We start from the raw sequence: 22,655 nt of genomic DNA, 5'->3' as shown, positions 1-22,655 counted from the left end.
CACGGTGGTTTGTCATATTTGTGCTAATAGAAACCTCAGGTGAAAGTCCTTCTATGCAGTCAGAGTATTAGAATACTTGTGGGGAAGACAGATCCCAAGTACAGTCTTCAGTTTTAGCTCTCTTAGGTCAGATTTAAATTGTCCAACATCTAGAGAGAGGGAAGAGGCACCCAACAGATCCATGAAGATTCATTTTGAATGTGGGCAGCCATTGCATTGGGGATACGTCTTCCCCTTCTAGAGAGCTGTCTGCCAAGGAACCCACTGGCAGCCAGTGATGCCGAAGCTGTTCATTGTCCGGCCGTGGGGATAACTATTTTGGACATCACTGATGATGTGTAGAATTAACTGGTGTCTAAGTGCATGGCTTTTCTTTTTCTTCGTGTTAAGCTGGCTTCGAAAATGGACTATCATAGTCTTCTGTTCTTAGAGTTGAACAGTGAACCTCCATTTCTTGATTTTGGACTGTTGTGACTCACTCGGGCCCAGAGCTCATTTCTTTGAGAGGAAAAAAAAAAAAAAGGAAGGTTTTGCTTTGCGTTTTATTTCTGTTTTCACCTTGCTGCTTCAGCTTCTGCTGTAACAAAGGTCTATGTAAGCACCATAGAAAAGGCCCTATGGTCTTGTCCAACATTTAATAACCTCCTATAGGACATATCAATTATACGTACAGCCTAAGGGTTGAAAAAATTGCTTTCCCTATCCTTTTTCTTTTAAAAGAGTAAATTCAGTAGTATCCTGACAAAAATAAGGTAAAATGCTTGTGAGACTATTAGGATACAAAGTATATGTTGATTTATATATTTTATTCCTTAATCTTACTACAAAATACCTTATTTCCTTGATTCCGAGATGCTCTCAAACTGCACTTCCAATTTACAGACATTTTTTACAGGAAATACAAATAAGTACACCAAATATATGAATCACTAATGTGTAGTTATCGGGTGCATCCACAAGTCAGAAAATACAATATGAAAAGGTGGTGTCTTAGACTTGAGGCTGAATGATTTTTTTTTGAAAATGGAGAAATTGCCTTAGGTAATGTAGAAAGCATGTAAGACAGCTCTTTACGCAAAGAAGCATTTATGGTAATGAAGTATTTGCTGCGTGGGATGGCACCCTCTTTCCTTCCCCACAAATTCTCCCTACGTTATACCTTGTAATTCTCCTCATTTTATTTTCTACTACATTTCCAAATGAGAAGAGCCTAGAGCTCCAAATACCTTTTTCTAGCCCGTCCATAAACATATTTTGGCACCTACGGATAAAATGACATTGACTTGCTGCAGCCACCACGGAAGGCAAAGATGGCCACGTTTTGGCTTTCGCGGCAAAAGAAGTGGGGTGCTAGCATGCCCGCTGCAGGCTGGGGGATCGCAACTGGCCGCATCACGGGGCTGGCTTGAGCTGCTGCGGGGAAGGGGCGGTTTTCCAAGCGCGGTAGCGCCGCCGCGCGGCAGGACGCGCAGACACACCCCGGGCGCCGGTCCATTTTTGTCTCTCCTCTCTCCACGCTCAGGAGCACGAGTATGTTTGACATGCGGTGTGAGGAGGAGGCCGCGGTGCAGCCGCACAGCAGGGCCCGCCAGGAGCAGCTGCAGCTGATAAACAACCAGCTGCGAGAAGAGGACGACAAATGGCAAGATGTGAGTGTCGGCCAAGGCCACGGGCAGCGCGGAGGCTGCCCAAACCGTGGGTCAGAGCCCCCTTGGAGCAGGAAATCAGGGGGGTGGGTAGACAGGCTTGAAAGCCATGCAGGGGGAGGGAGCCCGTAGAGGATTTCAAACCAGTGACAGGAAGTGTGGGATTAGTGAGAAAGTTAAGGGCAACGTGAAAGGTGAAGGATACAGATGTGTATTCGACAGGTACTCTTGCTAGAAGGTTGGCCACAAAGGAGGGGGAGCAGGAGGGAGGCAACCGGCATGGGATGCAGAGTTGAGGATGCCCTGTCTTTTGTTTGAGATGATACACTGAAATCAATAACGATGATGATGGCAACAATAATCGCCAACATTGAAAGCCTGCCGGTTACAGGCACTGTTCTGCCTTGCATGTAGGAATTCTTCAGTTTCCTTAGTAACCCGATGAGGTAGCAACTGGTATCATCCTCAGTTCCACACATATGTCCCAGAAGAGCTAAGTAACTCACCCAAAGTCACACAGCAGTGAGTGAGGTAGCCAAAATTAGAACCAGAGAAGGAAGTCTCTATGGCCTGATGAGGGCCTTGAGATCGTCTCTGTGCTGAGAGCAAAGAGCCAGGGCAGGGAAGAACGCGAAGATAGGGATGACAAGAAGGACGGTGGATTCTTCCATGTAATCCTCACAGAGCACTCTGAGGTGGCTAATGCAAACTTGGTGGTCCAAAAAGTTAACATTTCCAAAGTCTACGTAGTAATAATTATGACTACAATATATTGGGCACTTACTCTGTGTCTGGCACCTTATTTGTACTATGTCATTTAACCCTCACCATAGGCTGGTAAGAGTAGGTGTAATTGGCATCCCTGTTTTAGAGATGAGGAAACAGAGGTACAGACAGGCTAAGAAACATGCCTGAGATTCCAAAGCATGGAAGAGATAGCGCTAGGATTACTTCCCACAGCTGCACTCCCATCCACCTGACTCCAGACTCCTAGAAATAATTATTTCTGCCTTTTCTTCCTTCCCAGAGGAAATTGTGTAGGTCTGTGGCTGATTCCTACTATCCTGTTGTCAGCAAGTCCATTCACAATGCACAGGTCATAAATCGGAAGAAATGAAATTTCTTGTGATACCCTGTGAAGCAATACTTTAAAATTTAGCAGCTGACGTGAAATATGATTGCATTTCACATTACTGTGCTTAAATGAATGCATTGCCCTGCTGTGGATATTGTAGCTCTATCTGAATATTTCCTGCCTTTGAGGCATTCCTGTTCCAACCAGACTTACATTGGATTGGGTGGCAATGCCCTAGCATAGTGCTGGGCCCATCGCGAGTGCTCACTAAACTCTAAAGAGTAGACATGGAGTTGTGTGTAAGCCTGGAGAAGTATGTCCTGTCTACCCCTGACCCCCCGCCCCCACTAGGACCTGGCTCGTTGGAAGAGTCGTAGAAGAAGCGCTTCCCAGGACTTAATCAAGAAAGAGGAAGAAAGGAAGAAAATGGAGAAGTTACTGGCTGGAGAGGATGGAACAAGTGAACGAAGGAAAAGCATCAAAACCTACAGAGAAATTGTTCAAGAAAAGTGAGTTCTTTTGTTGTTGTTTTAAATGCGCAATATGCTCGAGATGTGCTTTTTCTAAAAATTGTTGGTATTCACAGAGGCTCTGACACCAGTATTCCACACTCCCCGTGCTCCCCTTTCAGCTCGACCTTGGTTCCTACCAAGGTCTTCTTTGCCATTTTTGTGACTGTTGACTTTGTTCTTGCTGCCCTTCCCATGCTCCTCCTTTAGAGAGCGGAGAGAGAGGGAGTTGCATGAGGCCTACAAGAACGCACGGTCTCAGGAGGAAGCAGAGGGGATCCTTCAACAGTACATCGAAAGGTTCACCATCAGCGAGGCTGTTCTCGAACGCTTGGAGATGCCAAAAATTCTGGAAAGAAGCCATTCAACAGAGCCAAACTTAACCCCCTTCCTGAATGACCCCAACCCCATGAAATACCTGCGGCAACAGTCACTGCCTCCACCCAAGTTCACTGCCACTGTGGAAACCACCATCGCTCGCACCAGCGTTCTGGATACCAGCATGTCAGCAGGCAGTGGCTCTCCAAGCAAAACTGTCACTCCCAAAGCAGTGCCTATGCTGACACCCAAGCCTTACTCCCAGCCCAAAAACTCTCAAGAGGTTCTGAAGACCTTTAAGGTAGGATATGTTCCTTAAGAATAGAAGCAAAACCAAACCCCAGGTAAAAAAAGAAAGCATCTCGCCTCAAGAAGATAGAATTATTTGTATCAGACAAAAGAGGAATGTATTAACATTTACAATTGTAAAGTTTATGCCTCAGGAAATTTGGTTTGCAAGTAGTTAAAGGACAGATGTTCCCCCCAATTCCTACTGATAGACTCCAATGAGATTGATAATTGAGACATCTCCATGAGCAAGGCTTATTTTTGAATTTGATATAAGGGCATGGTCTCTCTATAGTAGTGGTAACAGACCCTTAGTTTAGTAAAACCCTGGGTATCCCAGGATACCCTGGGGCTATAGCAAAGTCCTCAGAACAAAATTTTAATTGCCTTTGTTTTAAATAGAAGCATAGGCAGCCACCTCTTCTTTTTAAGGAATTTGACATCCTAGCCAAAAAGATGCTACAATTGAAAAAAAAAAAAAAAAGAGTAATACAAGGAGTACATAGGAACATGGGATGTACTTGATTCCCAGATGACACGGGTTTTTGAATTTTTAAGTGGAAAGAAACTAGGTTGTTTCCTACCAACATGAATATGTAAAATACTGTTCCAGAACGAAGGATCGTTTGACAACCAGACATCTTTTCACTTCCTCAAATCTCAGTGTTTTCCCTCACATCATGAGGAAGCACTCATTCTTTGGCTTAAAGCTCTTTGGATTACAAAGAAAAATCAGTTCGCATGGTCCCTGCACACCACATGGGTTCTTAATAGAAGACAGAGGTGGACTTCATCACCAGGAGACAAGAGCACATGACTGTGAAGAAAGTTTGCTCAGCTAAACTAATTGAGTAATGTGATGTCATGTATCTTCCTGTTGAATTTCAGAGGGAACCAAAGTATATACTTTCTGACTATTGCTTACATAACTCAGAATGGATCTTAAATATCTGTGCTTTAGCCTTTGACAGAACAAAAGGAAAGTACCCTGGATGTCTCATCTGGGTTGAATAGAGATGTGTGTCCCCCGAAGGGCTGGAGCTGTGTCTTTGTTGTTCACAGCTTCTTCCTAAGAGCCTGGCATAGGGACCTGGGAAATAGTAGGCACTCACCAAGTTCTTATTGAATAAATACATGAATGTTCCTTAAGAAAATGAGCCACTCATCAGGCAGGCTCACACATAGATAATCATGTCCCCATACATGCTCAATATCCCACCTGAGTACTACACCAGGTCTCCTTCACCTAGGGCTCGTGACCATGAACTATCTGTGATGTTTCATGAAGGAAGATTTGATATTGAGGTGGCCCAGAACAGGGGTAGATAATACATTTATTTAACTTGGTATCCAAAGCATCCGATCAGATAATGTAGATGTCCATTTCCCTTTCTTTATATAAATAGTGCAAGGTGATCATTTAAACAGAAGAATTTTGATAGATGACTTTATGGCAAGACTTTGGCCCTGAGGAATCCCTGTCTCTCACCATTGTGGCAAAAGAGTGTCAAAGGTCTCAGGAAGAGCATTCATGGAGGAATGGGGAGAAGAACTTAAGTAGAGATCTTTTTAGAGCTGGGGTTCACTCTTGACCACCAATGAGCCCTTGACTCATCATGGGCATTTATGGCTATGAGCCCCATTCACAGCCCTACCACTCAGTGGGTGAACCCAGTTATGGTCAAAGGTAGTATATAAATGGAAAGTTGCTACCAGATAATGCCAGGGTAGAAGCTAAGGGGTACATGTGTGTGTGTGTGTGTGTGTGTGTGTGTGTGTGTGTGTGTGTGTGCGCGCGCGCGCGCGCTCATGTGGGTGGGGCAGTGGGATGAGGGAGACAGAACACGGGCTTAGTTTCCTAGTACAACAGAATTAAGAGTAAAGGAAAATCAAGTGAAATAGTTTAAGCCAGTGTTTTTCAAAGTGAGAATTATTACCTGTTGCCAGGTTATGAAATCAATTTAGTGGCTTAGTATTAGCATTTTTTTAAAATTTTTCTTTACCATTTATTTATTATTGAGAGACAGAGAGACACAGAACATGAGCAGGAGAGGGGGTAGAGAGAAGGGAAGACACAGAATCTGAAGCAGGCTCCAGGTACTCAGCTGTCAGTACAGAGCTGATGCGGGGCTTGAACTCAACAAACTGCGAGATCATGACCTGAGCTGAAGTCAGTCGCCTAACCAACCGAGCCACCCAGGCGCCCCTAGCATTTTTTAATAAAGTAAAATAGAATACAAAAAAAAAAAAATAGTGCATCACATAAAATAAAGGTAAAAAGTATTTTGCAAAACCCCTATTTCAGCTATAGTTATGTGGGTGTGCTCAGTTATGATTTAAGTTTCTTTCTTATGGATCACAGACAACAGATTCTTTAAACCACAGGCTTAAGGTAAATAAACCCTAACTAATATCTGGCCTTCCATTATTCCTCTTGAAAGATTTTAGAAGGCCTAGTAATAATAATGGCTAATGTTTATATACATAAATTGTGCCAGATATTGTTGTAAACTCTGTACATATGTTAACCCATAAAATCCCCTCAACAGCACGATCAGGGAGATGCCATTATAAAAGTTTATAGGTGAGGAATCTGAGCACAGAGGATAAGACACTTGTTGAGGATTATGTGGTTTTTAAATATAGAGCCAGGATTGAGTCTTAGGCTGTCTGACTGCAGCTTCCTCTTATAACCACTGTGTATATTGCCCCAGACTTTAAGACGGAGGGGAAGGTTCTAGGTGCCTTTCAAGAAGCCAGACTAACCACCCTCTCTGCTCCTCCTTTCTTGCTTTTACCACCTTCCCTACACATGGGTACAAAACAAAAATATTTTAATGTGATGGCCTTTTGTTCTTGGAAAAATTGGGATTGTAAAATTAGCTGGAAATGGGGATTCACTGTAATATAGCATAGTATCAGGCCCCCTGCCCTTCGTGTTCGCTTCCAAAAATGTACCCATTGCCCCCTTACCACAGAATAACCTATAGAAGGTTCCTGAGCTGAGGTGGGTTCTACCTAATTTATATGATAGCCAGAAAAAAAAATCTCAAAACTGTGGAATAGTAATCAGAACTTGAATGAAGTACACTGCAACCCAAATGTGTGACATGTATTTATACTTAAGATTCTTTAATTTTCTATACTTTAAAATAAGAGCACAGACCAAGTGAACAGGAAATTTAACCCAAAGTGAAGTGGCCCGAGAAGATTGATGAATTTTATTTTATTTTTTTTTTTTTAATTTTTTTTTCAACGTTTATTTATTTTTGGGACAGAGAGAGACAGAGCATGAACGGGGGAGGGGCAGAGAGAGAGGGAGACACAGAATCGGAAACAGGCTCCAGGCTCTGAGCCATCAGCCCAGAGCCTGACACGGGGCTCGAACTCACGGACCGCGAGATCGTGACCTGGCTGAAGTCGGACGCTTAACCGACTGCGCCACCCAGGCGCCCCATGATTGATGAATTTTAAAAGAGATTCTGGGCACCTGGGTGGCTCAGTTGGTTAAGTGTCTGACTTCGGCTCAGGTCACGATCTCACGGTTCTTGAATTCAAGTCCCGCATTGGGCTCTGTGCTGACAGCTCGGAGCCTGGAGCCTGCTTCAGATTCTGTGTCTCCCTCTCTCTCTGCCCCTCCAATGCCCATGCTCTGTCTCTCTCTGTCTCTCAATAATAAATAAACGTTAAAAAAAATTGTAAACTAGGGGCACCTGGATGGCTCAGTCAGTTAAGCGTCTGATTTCAGCTCGGGTCATGATCTCACAGTTTGTGAGTTCAAGCCCCACGTCGGGCTCTGTGCTGACAGCTCGGAGCCTGGAGCCTGCTTGGGATTCTGTGTCTCCCCCTCTCTTTGCCCCTCCCCTGCTCATGCTCTCTCTGTCTCTGTCTCTCAGTAATAAATAAATGTTAAAAAGAATTAAAAATAAATAAATAAATAACTTAAAAAAATAAAAATAAATAAAAGAGGTCCTTAAAGAGGTCATTTATGGGGGCCCTAATTTCCAGAGCCAATGGAAGCATTTGAGAGGCCTTACTTTTGGTTGGATCCTGATTATTAAGTGATAGTGTTTTACCGTGACTCTGAATGTGTTCTTTTGTTATAGTCTTTCATTGGGGAATAGCTTGTGTTTTTTGTTCACTGTGTTTTTTATAGGTAGATGGGAAAGTCAGTGTGAATGGAGAAACAGTTCATGGTGACAAGGAGAAGGAAAGAGAGAGTCCCACGGTGGTACTTGCCTCCTCATTAACCAAATCCCAGATGTTTGAAGGTGTGGCCAGAGTGGATGGGTCCCCAGTGGAACTCAAACAAGACAACAGTAGCATTGAGATCAACATAAAGAAGCCAAATTCTGTTCCCCAAGAACTGAGAGTAAGAGCAAACTTTTTTTTTTTTCCTTTTTGGGATCATTCCACTGTGAAAGAATGTCTTTTTAAAAATAAGTATTGGTTTCAGGAGCAGAAGTCAGTGATTCATCACTTACATACAACACCCAGTGCGCATCGCAGCAAGTGCCCCCTAAATCCCCATCACCCATTTAGCCCATCCCCCCGCCCACGTCCCCTTCAGCAACCTTCAGTTTGTTCTCTGTGTTTAAGAGTCTCATGGTTTGCCTCCCTCTCTGTTTTTATCTTATTTTTCTTTCCCTTCCCCTTTGTTCATCTGTTGTGTTTCTTAAGTTCCACATATGAGTGACATCGTATGATATTTGTCTTTCACTGACTTATTTCGCTTAGCGTAATATACTCTAGTTCGATCCACATTGTTGCAAATGGCAAGATTTCATTCCTTTTGGTGAATATATATCACATCATCTTTATGCATTCATCAACTGATGGACATTCGGGCCCTTTCCATAGTTTGGCTGTTGTTGATAATGCTGCTATTGGGGTGCATTGTATCCCTTCAAATCAGTATTTTTGTATCCTTTGGGTAAATACCTAGTAGTGCAATTGCCGGGTCATAAGGTAGTTCTATTTTTAACTTTTTGAGGAACCTCCATACTGTTTTCCACAGTGGCTGTACCATTCACATTCCCGCCAACAGTGTGCAAATGTTCCCGTTTCTCTACATCCTTGCCAATTCTTCTTTTTTGTCTTATTGGTAGTAGTCAGTCTGATAAGAGTGAGGTGATATTGTGGTTTTGATTCGAATTTCCCTAATGAGCGATGCTGAGCATCTTTTTATGTGCCTGTTGTCCATCTGTAAGTCTTCTTTGGAAAAATGTCCATTCAAGTCCTCTGAACATTTTTTAACCACTTTGGTTTTTTTGATATTAAGTCATGTAAATCCCTTATATATTTCAGATATTAACCCCATATCAGATGTATGACTTACAAATAACTTCTCCCATTCAGTAGGTTGCCTTTTTGTTTTGCTGATGGTTTCCTTCTCTGTGCAAAATCTTTTTAGTTTGATGTAATCCCATTTTTTTAATTTTAGTTTTGTTTCCCTAGCCTAAGGAGACTGGTCCAAACAAATACTGCTAAGACAAATGTCAAAGAACTTACTGTCCATAATTTCTTCTGAGCATATTTTGCTTTTAGGTCTTACATTTAAGCCTTCAATCCATTTTGAATTTATTTTTGTATATGGTGTAACATAATGGTCCAATTTCATTCTGGGATTTGTCTTTTGAAGAATAAAGTGTTCTTTCTCAGAGGAGCTGAGAGGATTTAATTCTTCCCCACAGTGCTCAAATCCTATGAAAGAGTTTCAAATTGGAATAAACCAAAATAATTTCCTCACCAGGGAAATGTGTTTACTGGTCTCCAGGAGCAAAGTTTTGTGATCCAGGCAAATGCTGAGTCTGTCAACCTGGAATTTAATTTCACTTTTCATTTGTGTAAATGTTACCATCTCTGAAGAGTTTTTACCAATTATCATAAGATGAAATAGTGAGTTTTGCTACTAGCATGGAAACTTTACTGGTAGAGTCAAACATATGCCTGTAAATTAGATGCTTCTAGAATTAATTAGGCATTACAGTGGTAGAATTGCTTTTCTAGGACAGTTAGTAATTCTGTTCTTATTTATCTTTGCCACACTTAATGAGAAGCAATTTTAAGTTCCTTTCATAAATACCTTTCCATGACTCAATTTGACTACGCCATCAGGTCACAGGGCCTTTGCACATAGTGTGGAGCTCAGCTCTTTCTCATCGTACTTTGGAAAAGCAACAGTGTTGGCGCTATGCTCATCCCATGACACTTAACACATAACGGAGGTACACAGGGCTTACCAAGGCCCGACAGATTAATTATAAACACAAATCCTAAGTGCTCTGCTATCAGGAACGTGTCTACTTTCTACCTCTCACCATTTCTTCCCCCACCATTTTGTTATTTGAATTTGGGGGAAACCCTGCTTGTGGATGAATGGATTTTATTCCTGATAGAAGTTAAAAGATTAAGTGAAGAGATTAGATGGTGTGTAATGCCTAAACTCCCTAAACCAACTATTTAATCTCTCTCGTTCTAAGTTTTTAACGCTTTGGAAGGAAAAAAAAACTTTACTTACGACCTTAAGTAGAAGACTCCTAAAACAGAAGAAAATGGAAGTTGTTTGTTTTTAGAGCAGTAAAGCCTCCCTTTAAAAATATACTCATTCCTGGGACACCTGGATGGCTCAGTCGGTTAAGCGTCTGACTTCAGCTCAGGTCATGATCTCATGGTTTGTGGGTTCGAGCCCCACGTCGGGCTCTGTGCTGACAGCTCGGAACCTGGAGCCTGCTTCAGATTCTGTGTCTCCCTCTCTCTCTCTGCCCCTCCCCTGCTCATGCTCTGTCCCTCAACAATAAGAAAATGTTAAATAAATATATATATTTAAATTATATATACTTGATAAAGTTACAATTATATATATTTGATAAAATTACTATTATCAAGAATATATATATATATATATACATGCCATATATATACATATGTATATATATATATATATATATATATATATATATATATACACACCCATTCTTGGTAATAGTAATTTTTTTTACTTTCACAATGAGCATATTAAAAAAATAGCTTGTTCTCTTTTAATGACAGGTATTTTCCACTGTAATAGTAGTAAAACTCCCTAAAGGCAAAGAGAAAATGGATTGAAATATTTCACATTGATTGCATATCCCCAAAAGTATCTTGGTTTAAGAGAAGCAAAATTAGATGCTCTGAAAGAAATCATGTTATTTCAGAAATTTACACAGTGTAACAAGGAAAATTCCAAACACGAGGTGGCCGGGTGGTCTCTTCCCCTGAACCAGTCCCATCCTGGGCAGTCTCAGGATGCAGGCCCAAACTCATGGAAAAGCCTGGGAGTCTCTTCCTTTGTTGTCCAAGTATCTCTTACTTGGAAAAACTGCCTAGTTTTGGAGTAATTTCTAGTTCAATAAGTCCTAGTGGTTGTGAATAGGAAGTGGCATTTATTTACCCTGGCTCTGGTACCTCTGGCTCTTGAATAAACTATGGCAGCGGCTCTTACGTTATTTTCTGGGTAGATAACTACCTGTATATATCTGTTAGAGTCTAAGCCAAGTTGTTAGCTATATGACACAAGATGTTGGCTCATTATTAAAACACTCTTCATGCTCTCTTACAACGTATGACACCAAAAGTTTTCCATTCTGAGTGTGTTGTCCGAAGAGTCATTTTAAAAGAATCTTTTCTCCAATAAACTTACTGCTCATTTTACTTCCTTCACCGTATTCCAAGAAAAGCATTTCTTGACTGTGTTAACAGCCAGTATATTCCTGTTGAAGTGATGGAATTCATTGGTCATGGCAAAATATGGCGGCCGGCTTAAAACAGGGCACTGCGCTTCACAGCCTCCCCAGGCTTGATACCAGCTTGGACTTGATTTGCTGTTTCTAATTCATTTGCCCCATTCTGTGGGGCTGTCAAAGGAATAGTGTTCTGTTTAAATGGTGTCTTTCTTCCAAAAACTGCATTCCCAACAGATACACTCTTTACAGAGGAGTTAGCCTCACCCACCACTAAAATGTCACGGCTCTCCAGGGCAAGCTGGAACCGTTCAAAGGGCATAGCGGCAGTGGGCAGGAGCGTTAATTCAGACCTTGGAGGCAGAGTAGCAGAGAAGGGTGATCGCAGGCCTCCGGGGGGTGGGGGGTGATGGACAGGGTGAGGTTGGAGCATCAGCATCTTGGGCCAGCATGACCACTTTTGTACAATATTATGGCATCTCTTTGGCTCATTTCTACCTCATCTTTCTCATTGAAAACTCTTGGGACCATGGCTCTCTCACTTTAGAAATAGATCCCAAATTAAGTGAGGCTTGCTATTATCTTTTTTTTTTAATGCTCTGGCTGTATCTGTCGATACCAGCAAACTCCAGATCATCCTCCATTGAATCACCTTTAAGGTAATGAGACTGTGACGGCAGTTATCTTGCCAATGGTTGCCTGTTAACCAAGAAGCATGATTTAAGGACTGCCCTCTGCCCCATTTTTGAGACAGGAAAAGAAACTCAGAAACATGCCAGGAAGGCAGTTTTCATAAAGCAACCAGAAAAGTATATAAAATAATATTTGCTTAAGTGGTAGACAATAGGGTCGGCAGACTAGAAGGGTATAAGATTGCAAAGAACAAGTAAGATCATTATTGTTTGCGCTTAGTGGGAAAGGTTTTGTGTGGGATGTGGATTTTGAATCTTGAACTCAAGTGCGGGATTTGCATTGGAATGGAGGAGGCTATTCCTCATGTTGGGAATAGCGGAAGCAAAAGCATGGACAGTGGGGAGGAACCCATGAGAAGATTCCAAGGTGGGGGGAGGTGGTCACAGGGCTAAGAGGTGATGAGGGTGAGTAGGATGCTATATCCTCCAAACAGATGGATCCTGTCTCCTGTGACCTTACCTGATTATCCCTAAGATATTTCCCAGCAAAAACCTAACACTTTTTTTTTTTTTTTTGCATTTTAGTATATTGGCTTCTGTGATTAAATCTTGTCATAGCACAAATGCAGACTCCTAGAATCCAGGATTAGAAAATAATTTGGAAATTCTTCTTCTCTGATGATGAATTCATTCTGTTTAGTAACCTACAGAATGACGTTTATGTCTCCATCAAAGCTAGTCCAGTATTTTCTTGATCCACTGTGAGTTGTATTTGTATTTAAATTTCTTCCTTCCTCAGTGGTACCAAAAATGACCATTTCCTAAAACACCTAGAATACTCCATGCAGTAGGTCAAAGATCTAACTCCGCCTGCGCCTCAGTTTATATTTAAAATAACGGAAATAATAGTACATGCATCTGGTGGTTATTGTGAGAATGTATGTATAAAGAGCATTTGGCATAATGTCAGGACGACTCACAGACAGAGGTGTCCTTAAGTTATTTTTAATATGGTCAAAGAACAAATGGGAGAAAATTACAATATATTTTTCAGAAGCCCCAAAAGGTTAAGTAGGTATAAAGTTTTTTCAGTTAGAGCAAGATCGTCAAAATTACCCTCCCTCTTGCACAGGTGTGCATTTCAAACAAATGACATGAATTCCTTGTCATCGTCCAACTCAGCTTGTCAGCCTTTCCAGCTATAATTCACTAAGAAACACGCAGATGTGAATAGCTTTTTCCAGAAGGTGATCGCCTTTGCAGATGCTCGTGTGATTCTTCCACAGCCCTTTTTGCTCCTTCTATTATTCCCCCTTCCCCAATTCTGGCTTCCCTCTGCCACCTAGATCCTGCTGATCAGCTCCCACTTGCCAGCTCATCCCAGGTGGTGCCAGGCAGGCGCCCCCTGCTGGCCAGCACCTTCTTACCAGATTTGTGGCGGTTCTCCCTCATTGACCAAGAAGGGCCAAACTTCACCAGTAGGTATCCAGACTACTTCATCTGCTTTTCTCAAACTAAGTAATAAGGTAGGTAGGTCTGTTTTTTCAGCCTTGAAAACATCAGCTTTAGGCCTTCCTCTTGAAAATTTAGTACTTTACTAACGTTTTCTGATCCAGGAAAACAGACAATCAGATCTTTCTTAAAACATTTCATTTTGCAGTGAGAGCAAGGGGAAGGCATTTGAGTAGGTGCTGTTTTCCTTACAACTGAGACCAACTGCAAATTCCTTTTAGATGTCAAATGTCATCAGAGTTTTTTCTTTAGAAACTGTTTTTCTCCATCTAGAAGTAATTGTAAGAGTGTTCAGCTTAAGGCCCTTTTAAAATCATTAAAGACATTTAGGTACAGAAGCAGTGACAGGCTTCAAAAAAGTATACATCAAAGATAATTTAAAAAATCAAAGCTGGCCCATCTTACCTGTTGGTTTGAAAAGTTTAAGGCAAAAAGAAAAAGTTCAAGGAATGGAGAGTCTGATTCTTCACGTGGATCCTCTTTCAATCCACTGAAAATAGATACTTAGAGGTATAAAAGTGAAAGGGGAAACACATGCACCACATCTGTGGCACCTGGCTCACGGTACCAAGACATAAATAGACGGATTTTCCAGGCCTCTGTCCAGAGAAGTTATTCGAGACTGAAGCCAGGAAATCACTCAGTCACAGAATAGAAGCTCAGGAAAGGACATTGGGTATCACATCTTCCAACCCGTGGAGGTTAAATGATCAGTCCAGCTTCTCATTCTTCCTCTGTCCTGGAAACAGGACCACCCAGGCTCTGGGTCTCAGCACGGTTTTTGCTCTCGTGCTTCGTGTTTCCAGTTCCTTCTCTAGTGTCACTCTCTGGGCCAATCCACCAATCAGATCCTTGTGAGAATGAGCAGCCAGATGCTAGGTAGATTTTGTGGCTAGACCATGTTCCTCTTGGGCCAGGAATCGGCTACCTCCCACCTGCGGCCTCAAGGCCAAGTCTGGCTCCAGACCTAGTTTGCATGGATCAAGTTCTCAGTCCAGGAGAAGCTCATTCCGGGCTTAGGCCCCAGCAACCTTTCTGTGCGTTCATTTATTCAGGCCCAGGGGTCCATTCTTATTTACTTGTTTTCATTCTTGAACAGTGTTCTGTTTGGAGAATTGAAGACCTCTCTCTGTTTAGCTGTAACTGAAGGAAAGTATGGGTCAGAAAGTGAATTTTCCAGCAAGGCAAGGTTTGTTTCAGGCAAATTTCTAAGTCTATCAGTAGTGGTTAAAACTGCCAATTTTGAACTCATTTCCTTTGAAATAGTGATGTGAGTACAAAAATAACAAACCTTCAAGATGCAGTATCCAGACACAAGTTAATTAAACTGTCTTTGGGGATTTCCCTTGATTATATACACAGTTGACCCAAACAACGTGTTTGCAGCTGTACCGGTCCATGTATATGTGGATTTTTTCTGATAAATACAGTATAGTGCTGCACATATTTTCCCTTCCATGTGATTTTCTTAGTAACATTTTCTTTTCTCTAGCTTACTTTATTTTAAGAATACAGTATGGGAACACCTGGGTGGCTCCATCAGTTAAGTGTCTGACGTCGGCTCAAGTCATGATCTCACAGTTTGTGGGCTTGAGTCCCTCATTGGGCTCTGTACTGACAGCTCAGAGCCTGGAGCCTACTTGGGATTCTGTGTCTCCCTCTCTCTCTCTGCCCCTCCCCACTTACTCTGTCTTTCACAAAAAGAAAATAAACTTTAAAAACAAGAATACGGTATATAATACATATAACATGCAAAATATGTATTAATTGACTGTTTATGTTATTGCTAAGGCTTCTGGTTATCAATAGGCTATTAGTAGTTAAGCTTTTAAAGAATCAAAAGTTACATGTGAATTTTTGATTGTGTGAAGGGGTCAGCACCCTTAACCCCACCTTTGTTCAAGAGCCAACTGTGGTCTCTACATATTGCAGAACACAGAAAGGTATAAAGAAAATAGAAACTACGTACTGCTTCCAGCCACTCATAAATGGATACTAAGATTCTTTCTTATTTTTTTTAGTTTATTTCTTAGAGGGGAGGAGGAGAGGGAGAGAGAGAGAGAGAACTAGCAGGGAGGGTCGGGGGGGGGGGCGGAGAGAGAGAATCCCAAGCAGACTCCACACCACCAGCACAGAACCCGATGTGGGGCTCGAACTCACGAACCGCGAGATCATGACCTGAGCTGAAACCAAGAGTCGGATGCTTCACGGACTGAGCCACCCAGGCACCCCCTAAGATTCCTTTTCAAATGTGTCTCCTTCTCCTCTTTTTCTCAGTGCATATAAAATATTTTTTAAGTGGGTTAATGTTATTTAAATTGTGTCACAGCTTGCTTTTTCTCTTAATTTATCCTGAATATTTTGCTATTTAATCGCCTGATTTGGGTGACTAGCATGTCTTTAAAATAAGCTGGAGATGGGGCGCGTGGGTGGCGCAGTCGGTTAAGCGTCCGACTTCAGCCAGGTCACGATCTCGCGGTCTGTGAGTTCGAGCCCCGCGAGTTCGAGCCCCGCGTCGGGCTCTGGGCTGATGGCTCAGAGCCTGGAGCCTGTTTCCGATTCTGTGTCTCCCTCTCTCTCTGCCCCTCCCCCGTTCATGCTCTGTCTCTCTCTGTCCCAAAAATAAATTAAAAAAAAAAAAAAAAAAAAAAAACGTTGAATAAAATAAGCTGGAAAGTATAAGTTCCATAAATAATGCACAGAATATTTGCTTACCTAACATGGATTACACATCTGCTCTATGCCAGATACTGTGCTGTGAGCATCCCTGACCCCTCAGAACCGGGGCTGATGGAAAGCCCCAAGATGGGGTGGTGGCTGGGGGCTTTCTGGTCCCAAGCTGCCCTTGGGAGTAGAGACTTAGCTAAATTGCCTCCTCTCCTGAGAGATTCCGGAGAGTTTTCATCTTTTGCAGGACAAATGGATGAGAAGTAGAATGGAAAGAATGAGGTAGAATGGATGAAAAAGAAAGGGAATGGAAAAGGCAGTTTGAACGATTTCAGCAATAAACTTGGGGACTCTCAGGTTCTTAGATTGCTTTTTTTACATTTTTTTAAATGTTTATTTATTTTTGAGCGTGTGAGCGGGGGAGGAGCAGAGAGAGAGGGGAAAAAGAAGATCCGAAGTGGACTCTGACAGCAGAGAGCCTGATGCAGGGCTCAAACTCACGAACCGTGAGATCATGACCTGAGCTGAAGTCGGAGGCTTAACCTACTGGGCCACCGAGACACCCCTCTTAGATTGCTTCTTAATGATCAAAACCTTTAAATACCTGGGGACAATGTGGAGGTGCCTGTGAGACCAAACCCAGAGAATGGAGCACTGGGGTTATCAGTACCGGGTAGGGTTCCCACCTCCCCGGCTTACTAGCAGTGTGACCCTGAGTAAGCCACAGCCTCCTGGGCCTCACTTTCCACACCTGTATAAAGAGAATCCTATCGATACATACCTTTATAAGCTTGCTCTGAGAATCAAATGAAATAATCCACGTCAGATGCCCCAACAGTGCTGATACATGGTAAATGCCACAAGTATTGTGACTACAAGATGTAACCTTTAAAGCATCATTTTAAGGGAAGAAAAATAGAGTCATCTGGGAACTCAGTATTTGAGTGTTTAGCCATATAGAAATGCTTTCAGAAGTGTGAGCATTCTTGGAAATGGAAGTTCTCCATTGGTCATGCATAAGTAAAATCTTCCTGGAATGTGATGTGCTAGTAAAATAATCCTTAGTGAAGGAGTGCTTGAGGATTTTGTCTCCTTTGCATTATAAATTATGTGCAAAGGACTTCATGAATTATTTCCTTGATTCCAAGTGGCACGCTTTGCACATTGGAACGTTTCTAAATCGGTATGTATCTTACAATCGGTATATCATACTTAACAGACAGTATATTTTCTTTCTCAGTAGTACCTAAAATAATACAACTTAAAATTGCTGGCATCTGAGGTTTAATAAACCATGCCTGTTTCGTTGTTCATTTTTGGAGCAGGGAGGCTTTGGCCTGGTTTTTGTAGTTAATTTTTTTTTTTTAGTAATTGGAAACACTAGTGTTCTCAAAAGCATTCATTATTCGTCAGTATTTAAATCTCCAGATTTGATTCCCAATCTCAGATAGCCTTCTATAATCTAATCAATTTGGGAGCAACCTAAAAATCAGTATTTCTGATGGCATTTTATATATTGACATCATAAAACAAAAGTACTATCACGTATTAATATTTCTCTGTGTATGGAGGGGGAAGCATGTTAAATTATAAAACCTAACTTACTCTTTTGTAATGCTAGGCTGGTTCATCTTCAAATGCTGCTATCATGTCAGTCATTCATGTAACAATGTAAACACACACAACATATATATATATATATATATATATATATATATATATATATATACATATATAATAAAAGAGACTTTGGTTTCCTTGACCATTTTCATTCATTAGGTCTCTTTAAAGGAATTCAAGTCAGGCTTGTTAATGTAGTAAAAAGTTACAAAACCCATCGAATAATAAAAATATGATGCTTATTTCCTGCCTAGGGTTTTAAAAGTGTATTTTAATTTAATGTTATGTTCTTTCAGAATTGACATGGTTATCCATCATTAGAAAATGCCCATGTAATTCTGAGGATTTCAAAATCACCCCATTCTCCAAAAGAAAAAACACATTTTGCCAGTAGACACTATTATAAAATCTCTTAGAAAGCTTGAAAGGCTTGTTGCCTGAAGTTGCTTTGTGTTTTTTTATTTTATTTTATTTTATTTTTTAATTTTTTTAACGTTTTATTTATTTTTGAGAGAGACAAAGACGGAGTGCGAGTGGGGGAGGGGCAGAGAAAGAGGGAGACACAGAATCTGAAGCAGGCTCCAGGCTCTGAGCTGTCAGCACAGAACCCAGTGTGGGGCTCGAACTCACGAGCTGTGAGATCATGACCTGAGCCGGCATCAGACGCTTAACCGACGGAGCCACCCAGGCGCCCCTGTGTTTTTTTAAACTTAGAAAATTTGCAAACAATTTTTTTACAGTGGTTTTTTTCCAATTTTTTTTTATTGTGGTAAAATACACATAGCATAAAATTTACTATCTTAACCATTTTCATATGTACACTTCAGTGGTATTAAGTACATCCGTAGTGTTGTGTAACCATCACTGCCATCCATCTTCAGAACTCTTTATTTCCTCTTGCAAAACCAAAACTCTGTAGCCATTAAACAGTGACTTCCCATGATACCCCTGCCATCAGACCCTGGCAACAACCATTCTCCTTTGTTTTCCCCTCCCCTCGTACCCCATACCCCAGCCTCTGGTAACTACCACTCTACTCTCTGTTACTACAAGTTTGGCTTTTTTAATTTTTATTTTTTAGATTCCACATATAACTGAGATCATGCATTATGTATCTACGTCTGGCTGATTTCACTTAGCGTAATGTTCTCCAGGCCCATCCATGTTGCAAATGGCAAGATTTCCTTCCTTCTTGTGGCTCAGTAATATTCCACTGTGTGTGTGTGTCCGTATGTGTGTATATAGGTAGCTAGAGATAGATATTTATTTGCATATATATACAAATTATATGTATACATATGATCAACTTGTATATATTAACATATCACATTTTATTTGTGTACTTCATTATACATATAATGTAATGTTTACATATCACATTTTCTTTATCCATCTATCCATTGACATTTAAGTTGTTTCCATATCTTGGCTATTATGAATAAAGCTGCAACAAACCTGTGAGTACAGATAACTCTTTGAGATACTGATTTCATTTTCCTTGGCTATATAACCAGAAGTGAAATTGCTACATCATATGATGGTTCTATTTTTAATCTGGGGGGGAGTCTCCACCCTATTTTCCACAATGGCTGTACCAACTTACATTCCCACCAACAGTGCACAATAATTCCCTTTTTTTCATATCCTCGACAACACTTGCTATGTTTTGACTTTTTAATTATAGCCATCCCTAGCCGGTGTGAGGTAATATCTCATTGTGGTTTTGATTTGCCTGATGATTAGTAATGTTGAGCATCTTTTCATATACCTGTCGGCCATTTGTATACCTTCTCTGGATTGTCTGTTTGGGTCTTGTAACTATTTTTAATGGGATTATTTGCTTTTCTCTCCCTGCCCTCCCAACTATGGAGTTGTAAGAATCCCTTATATATTTTGGACATTAATTCCTTATTGGATAAATGATTTTCAATTTTTTTTACCCAAGCTATAGATTACCCTTTCATTTTGTTAATTATCTCCTTTGCGGTGGAGAAATCTTTTAGTTTGTTGTAGTCCCGTTTGTTTATTTTTGCTTTTGTTGCCTGTGCTTTTTGTGTCAAATCCAAAAAAATAATTACCAAGATCAACGCCAAGGAGCTTTCTCCCTGCTTTCTTCTAGGAGTTTTACAGTTTCAAATCTTACATTTAAGTCTTTCATCCAATTAGACATTGATTTTTTTGTATGGTGTAAGATAAGAATCAAATTTCACTCTTTTGCATGTAGAGACCCAGTTTTCCCAACCCCATTTATTGAAGAAACTATTCTTTACCCAGTTTGTGTTCTTAGTGCTGTGCCTTTGTCAAAAATTAGTTGACTAAAAGTGTGGGTTGGTTTCTGGGCTCTCTGCTCTATTCCATTGATCTGTGTGCTTGTTTTTATGCCAGTACCATGGTTTTGATTACTGTAGCTTGCTAATATAGTTTGAAATCAGAACGTATGATGCCTCCAGCTTTGCTCTTCTTGCTCAAGATGGCTTTAGCTATTTGGGATCTTCTAACATTCCATATGAATTTTAGGGTTTTTTTTTATTTTTGTGAATAATGCCACTGGAATTTTGATAGGGATTCCGTTGAATGTGTAGATCGCTTTGAGTAATGTGGGCATTTTAACAATATTATTTCTTCCAATCCACAAACACAAGCTATCTTTCCACTTATTTCTGTCTTCTTCAATTCTTTCATCAGGGTTTTCTAGTTTTCCGTGTACAGCTCTCTCACCTTGGTTAAATTTATTTCTGGGGCGCCTGGGTGGCGCAGTCGGGTAAGCGTCCGACTTCAGCCAGGTCACGATCTCGCGGTCCGTGAGTTCGAGCCCCGTGTCAGGCTCTGGGCTGATGGCTCGGAGCCTGGAGCCTGTTTCCGATTCTGTGTCTCCCTCTCTCTCTGCCCCTCCCCCATTCATGCTCTGTCTCTCTCTGTCCCAAAAAAAATAAATAAACGTTGAAAAAAAAATTTATTTCTAAGTATCTTCTCCTTTTCGATGCTATTGTAAATGAGATTGTTTTCTTCTTTTTTGGATAGTTGTATATTGATTTTGTATCCTGCAACTTAACTGAATTCATTTATTAGTTCTAATAGTAGTAGTAGTAGTGTGTGTGTGTGTGTGTGTGTGTGTGTGTGTGTGTGGAGTCTTTAGCTTTTTCTATATATAAGATCATGTCATCTCCAAACGGAAATAATTTTACTTCTTTCTTTCCTATTTGGATGCCTTTTATTTCTTTTTCTTGACTATTGGCTCTGGTTAGGACTTCCAGGACTATGTTGAATAGAAGTGGGGAGAGTGGAAATCCTGTCTTGTTGCTGATCCTAGAGGAAAAGCTTTGAGCTTTTCACCATTAAGTACAATGTTAGTTGTGGGCTTGTCAAGTATGGCCTTTATTGTATTTGGGCACATTCTTCTGTAACTAATTTGTTGAGAGCTTTTATCATGAAAAGATGTTGAATTTTGTCAAATGCTTTTTCTGCATCTATTGAGATGATCACATGAGTTTTATCCTTCATTTTATTAATGTGGTATATCACATTTTTGATTTGCATATATTGAACAATTCTTGCATTTTTTCATAAAATTTCTTTGCTTTTAAAGAATTCAATAACAGTTTCCGCCACTATATTAACTTTAAGGGGCTTTCATTTTGGTTAGTTGAAAAGCAAATTTTGATTTATGAATAAAATATATAGACCAATAAATTCATAGCTTTCTGAGAACCTATGGGAATATTTTATAAAGCATTTAATAATGACTTTTCTGAAGCCAATTTTAATATTTATCTTAAAACCTATTGAAATTTATTATTTTATACATATTTTTAAAATTCTTTAGCCCTTTACAATAAGATACTATTACTAAAAAACACAATAGTCTTTAATTTATTCAGTTTGGTTGTTGAGGTATACTCTAGCCAGTATTTAATTATCCTTTCATTCGTTTTTCTCAAGCAAATACTATAATATCAGTCGGAGAATTTTGTAATCACTCTGGAATCAATTGACTCCCAAGTAAAGATAACATAAAATTATAGTGATATTGTTTTCTGATTACAGAAAAAATACATAGTTATTGGAGAACATTTTAGAAGACAGAAAATATGTTTATAAAGAAGAAAAAGTCATCCAAATTTAAGCACATTAAAAATAATCACTGTTAACATTTTAGTATATTTCCTTACTGTCTTTTTATGTATACTTTTATATATGTATTAGCAGGTATATTTGTGTATACATACAGCATATATAAAATCTTACATATGTAGATTATAGGCATCATACTGAATATATGTTTTACATTTTTTGACTTAACATTAGATGACAAGTATTTCACATATCATTAACAATTGTTCAATACCCTTTTTTACGACCGCATAATACTTCCTTCTAAGGACATACTGTAATCCATTCACCCATTCCCCAGTTGTTGGACATTTAGGTTGTTGCAAATTTTTTTGACATCATAACTTTTATGAAGCATAAAACAGATAAAACGAAGTACTTCTGAAGAAGAGGAACACAGGCATAAAAGTGATTTACTAAAGTACTACTGAGAGAGGTGAACATCATGGTGATGTGCCAAGTGGATTAGACAGAAAGATCCAAATCAGAGAGACCCTTTAGTGGAAGGACAAAGGAGTCAAGGATAAACCCAGGCCCTAGCTTATAGAAACAGTAAG

General features: G+C 40.3%; 1 protein-coding gene across 17 annotated transcripts in view; it reads left to right on the top strand.

The window, feature by feature from the left end:
* Positions 1 to 22,655, top strand: part of LIMCH1 (LIM and calponin homology domains 1) — a 331,834-nt gene that overhangs the window by 267,099 nt on the left and 42,080 nt on the right. For all 17 annotated transcript variants that reach the window (XM_086705163.1, XM_086705162.1, XM_086705161.1 and 14 more), the window contains 4 exons: positions 1,523 to 1,649; positions 3,073 to 3,230; positions 3,441 to 3,849; positions 7,993 to 8,208. In XM_086705163.1, coding sequence (XP_086561289.1) covers positions 1,523 to 1,649; positions 3,073 to 3,230; positions 3,441 to 3,849; positions 7,993 to 8,208 — 910 coding nt within the window. The remainder of the gene's footprint in view (positions 1 to 1,522; positions 1,650 to 3,072; positions 3,231 to 3,440; positions 3,850 to 7,992; positions 8,209 to 22,655) is intronic.

Source organism: Puma concolor, chromosome B1 (assembly GCF_028749965.1).
Source record: "Puma concolor isolate L17-30 chromosome B1, mPumCon1.1.hap2, whole genome shotgun sequence".
Classification (NCBI taxonomy): domain Eukaryota; kingdom Metazoa; phylum Chordata; class Mammalia; order Carnivora; family Felidae; genus Puma; species Puma concolor.
This window is presented reverse-complemented; position numbering and strand designations above follow the sequence as displayed.